Genomic DNA, 4,540 nt, shown 5'->3' with positions numbered 1-4,540 from the left:
AAGTTCCATTTGCATGCAACAAGTGACCTCCCAAGATTGAGACGGGTGTTTCTGTTTCAGGCTGCTGGAACGTTTGGATGCAAAGAAGAATGCAGACTGTTTCAAGAACAACCCCTTCAATTCTGTGATGTTGCTGGTCTGATTTAAGCATCTCATCTTGTTTCTCCATGTTTCCTCGGGCTGGAATTGGCTAAACGTTTTCTTTTCCGACGCTTTGTACTTGTAAATATTTACCTGGTTTATGCATAGGAAAAGTTCCGTAGAACAACTGTTCCACGGTTCTTAGCTCAAAAAGAAAATGTATCTGACCCGATGCTTCCAGAATAGGTGATCTCATGGATTTATGTCGCTTCCATTGGAAAGCAGCAGTTGAGTCTGGCTTGGCTTATTGCTGGCGGTCCCTGGTTTTTGCTGTTTGTATTATGGTTTGTAGTACTCTTACGAAGGGTAATTTTAAGTTAGGTCATTGCGTACATGTGTGTAACTAACCACTGTGAATTTGGGTCCAAATGAGTGTGCCAAATGGTACATTCGGTCACTGATAGTAGTCTAGTGCTACTTGGACGTGGTTAATTCTATTGGACCAATCCTGGGCGAAAGGTATTGGCTGCTCATATGATGTCCAATTTGATCAGCATCTCCTGTGCAATGATGTAGTTTTTGAACATTAATTAAACCTAGAATGCTAGGTATGCTTATCCACGACTGAGATGTGTCAACAGTGTCGGCTTGGTAGTTTGTTCCTAGTCGCTTCTTCTTAACATATCTTCGTTTTGTTTCTTTGTCTTGATTACCAACATACATTCTTGCTCTTATGTCATAGATGGAGAGGTCAGCTAGAACTCTTTCTTGGTTGGCATTATGTGCTATATTAAGATTTGAATATCAAACTGTAAAATCTACATGACTGGCTTAGCCAGATTTGCATTAGAAAAAAGAGGCATCAAAACTACGCCACTGGTCCCACCATTCCAAATTACTCGAAGTCCCAAAATTTTCCCAAGACAAACTTCTTTAGTTTTGACCAAATGTATAGAAGCTAATATTTACAACATCAAATATACTCTGTCCGTTCCAAAATAAGTGTCACTGATTTAGTTCTAAATCAGTGACTTGTTTTGGGACGGAGGGAGTATATAATATGAAAAAAAACATCTTATGGCAAATCTAATGAAACTAATTTGATAGTGTGCGTAGATGTTAATATAATTCCCTTTAAATTTGAATGAACTTAAAGAAGTCTTCTTTTTTTGCTTGATGAAGAGGCTGGGGTATTCCTCCTTTTTGAAAAGACGAAGAAAAGAACTTAAAGAAATTTGACTTAAGGAAAGACTAAACTTCAAATAATTTATTTATTTTTGCAAATAAACTTCAAATAGTTTAGAATGGAGAGAGTCCAACTTATGCACCGTTGGAGTATAATCGTTAACATGATACTAATCCCTCGCAAAGAGAATGTGAGACTAATCCATTTTGTAGTTTGAAGCCGCAAACCGCAAATCAGTGGATCTTCAAACATGGGTGGCGCATATTTTCATAATATGTATTCTAAACGCTCTTATATTTCTTTACGGTGGGAGTACATATTTAAAGAAAATTGCCGTCACAGGTCATTACAGTTATAATTGTCCCATACAGCAAAGTTTTCCACGTGAATGGCCTCCCTGCCCATAACTGCATTCTGCACAGAAACGGCATACACGCGAGAAGAGAGCAAGCAGCGTCTTTGTACCACACGTACTCTGGCACAATCACATCACGCAGCGGTCGCGTTCTTAGCAGATGGTGCAGGAGTTGGGGTTCTCCTCCATGCTCTGCACCACGTAGTGGCTGTTCATGTAGGGGTTGTGGTAGGCCGAATAAGCCGACCTGTACTGGTTCATGAACTCGGCCATGAGCTGCTCCTCCGTCGGCTGCGGCGGCTTCGCCTCGCCGTCGCCCTTCTTGGCCCCGTCCTTGCCGTCGCCGTCCTTCTTCTCCCCCTCCCCTTCCTTCTTGGCGTCGGCGCCGTCCTTCTTCTCGCCCTCCTTCTCGGGCTCCTTGGCCGGGCCGACCGAGTCGATGGACGCCGACCACCCCTTGCGCAGCTTGCTCACCACGTCCACCGGGTCCACCATGCCGACCACCGTCATCTTGCGGGTGGCCATGTCCACGGACAGCGCGTCTATGCCTGCACACACGAGACAGATCACAACGTCGGTTCCTTGCTTGCTTCAGCTAGCTCTTATGCCATGCGAGAAAACAAAATATTGCTGCTCGTACCGACGAGCGCCGAGACGGCCTTCATGGCCTTCTGCTTATCCTTACCGCTGTTCACCTCCAGCTTCACCACAATTTTCTGCAGCAAAACCAAACAGCTAGCGTGATCATCAAGATGGCGTTCTGCTGAGCAGAGCTGAAGCAGGGGAGTACAGATGTCGAGCAAAGATCGGAAGGCAGTGCAGATAAAAGCAATAGGTGTTGGATTCTAAAGCAAGATCCAAGGGGATTCAGCCCAGAATCCTGGCACGAACCTTCGACATGTCCCCGAGATGCGAGCTGAGGGCCAGACCGGCCGGCGGCGGCGCAGTACAGACAGGCAGGGAGGACGCGTACAGCCAGAACGGGACGGACAGGAGGGAATAACGATACGAGTGAAGAGGAGGCGGGCGGGGTTAAAATGGCAGAAAAAGCAATGGTGGAGAGATGCCTCGAGGTGAGGCTGTAAATAAAGGTTGTAGCGACGGCTGGGGAGAGCGAGCGTCACGTATCACGGTATCAGCAAGGGGCAGAGAATTGGCGGGGGAAAGTGAAGTTGGTGAAGGCCAAATAGTTCTCTTCCTCCTCCCACTTGGGTGACGATTCTGGCCTCTCTTCAAGTGTATCGGTGGACACATGAAAGGTGAGGAGAGCAGCCTAAGTGCAAGTGCTGGGCCGAGGCCTGGGTGGGCTATTGGGCCGCATGTGGCCAGTGTGTGGTGTGCTACATAAACCAGTCTGCAATTCTGGATCGGGTATGAAATGAGATAACACTGGAAGTCTCTCTCTCGTTCCCCTTCGTCTCCCTCCCTCCCTGCTCTCCTCACCTACCTCTATTCTTCCCGTGCGATCGATCCCCTTTCTAGGGTTCATCGGTCGTCACAATTGGTATCAGAGGCCACAATTTTTTTCCCTCCGCTGCTGATCCGCACCGTCGCCCCACATCCTCTTGGTAGATTGGTAACATCCACTGCATCAGGTGCGGATTCGCTTCGGTGAATTCGCGCAAAATCCTGTGCGGGGTTCGATTTACTCGGAGTGGGAGTCACGACGCCGTCCAAGCCTTCTGCGCAGACGCGGCAACTCATGGCCGTGATGGAGAATCAGACCTCCAACCTCGCGGCCCTCATGGAGAAGCTGCTCGAGCGCTTCGACGAGGAGAAGGTGGAGGCGGGGAAGCGCGCCGAGGTGCAGGCCGCCTTCAATAGCCAGGTCTCCCACGAGCTCAAGAGTCTCTCGAAACAGATCGGGCTCACCCAAGCCGAGGTCGACGACGTTCGTAAGGGGGCGTCCTCTTCGCACTCGTCGGCCCTCTCCGCCAGATCTGGCGTCGACGATCCGGCTGCGGCCGTGCTTCAGACGCTGCCGCCCAAGGAGCGACCGCAGCATCAGGCACCGCCACCGCCAATCGAGCCGCGCGTGGCTCCGCCTCCGAACGTGTTGCCACATCCGCAGGCGCTAGCCGGCGGTCAGCCGCGCGCACGCCTGGCCAACGACGGTCCGCCGCTGCTTCCAGTACCTGAGCAGCCGCCACCACCAGAGCATGCTTATCACCAACAGTCACGCGAGGATTATTTCTCCAAGCCACCGAAGCACAATTTCCCTCGCTTCGAAGGGGAATACCCGCGCGTCTGGCTGGATCGATGCCTGGCGTATTTTGAGCTCTACCATGTGCCGGAACACAATTGGGTGACCACCGCAGCGCTCTATGTGGAGGGGCACACCGCCCTCTGGTTGCGGGCATTTCGACAGCAGAATCCGATTCTCCGTTGGGATATGTTCCGGCAAGCAATTGAGGAGGAGTTTGGACCGGACGAATTTGAGTCCCTGATGCACAATCTCTTGCAATTGCGACAGACTGGGGGAGTGACAGAGTACAGACAACAGTTTGAGGTTCTCATGTACAACTTACTAGCCCTGGATGCAACCTTGAGTCCCAAATTCTTTGTTACACAATTTCTTCTGGGGCTCAAGGATGAGCTTCGCGTGGCTGTACGCCTTCAAGCACCAAACAGCATCACCCGGGCAACAGTTTTTGCAAAAATCCAAGAAGAAGAGCTCGCGAATCTACACCCCAAGTCTCGACCATTGCCGGCAGGTCGACCGCCTCCACTGCCTTACACTGCACCAACACAGGGACGCCCAGCGCCAGCAACAACCGTGTTGCCAGCGGGGAACCCACCAAAACTGATCGCAGCCGCCAAACCAGCTGAAGACGACTTCGGCAGAGAGCGACAGTTACGGGATTACAGAAGACAACATGGCCTCTGTTTTCGCTATGGAGAGAAATTTTCCAGAGAGC

General features: G+C 50.3%; 1 protein-coding gene across 1 annotated transcript; it reads right to left on the bottom strand.

Annotated features, from left to right (window-relative positions):
• Nucleotides 1-1,531: 1,531 nt before the first annotated feature.
• Nucleotides 1,532-2,752, bottom strand: LOC119272273 (heavy metal-associated isoprenylated plant protein 39-like). The gene is made up of 3 exons (XM_037553793.1): nt 2,514-2,752; nt 2,263-2,338; nt 1,532-2,170 (listed from the first exon to the last, which is right to left on the bottom strand). Exons 1-3 carry the CDS (start codon nt 2,520-2,522, stop codon nt 1,776-1,778), a joined length of 480 nt encoding a protein of 159 aa, XP_037409690.1. The 5' UTR covers nt 2,523-2,752; the 3' UTR covers nt 1,532-1,775.
• Between the last annotated feature and the right edge of the window lie 1,788 nt (nt 2,753-4,540).

The sequence above is a fragment of the Triticum dicoccoides genome, chromosome 1A, assembly GCF_002162155.2.
Source record: "Triticum dicoccoides isolate Atlit2015 ecotype Zavitan chromosome 1A, WEW_v2.0, whole genome shotgun sequence".
NCBI classification, from domain to species: domain Eukaryota; kingdom Viridiplantae; phylum Streptophyta; class Magnoliopsida; order Poales; family Poaceae; genus Triticum; species Triticum dicoccoides.
Note: the sequence above shows the minus strand (reverse complement) of the source record. Positions and strands in the feature narration are given on the sequence as shown.

Bases quoted from the DNA above. Each gene is read 5' to 3' on its own strand.
- LOC119272273 (XM_037553793.1), bottom strand. The intron at 2,171-2,262 runs GTACGAGCAGCA...TCGTGTGTGCAG, and splicing joins GGCCGTCTCGGCGCTCGTCG to GCATAGACGCGCTGTCCGTG.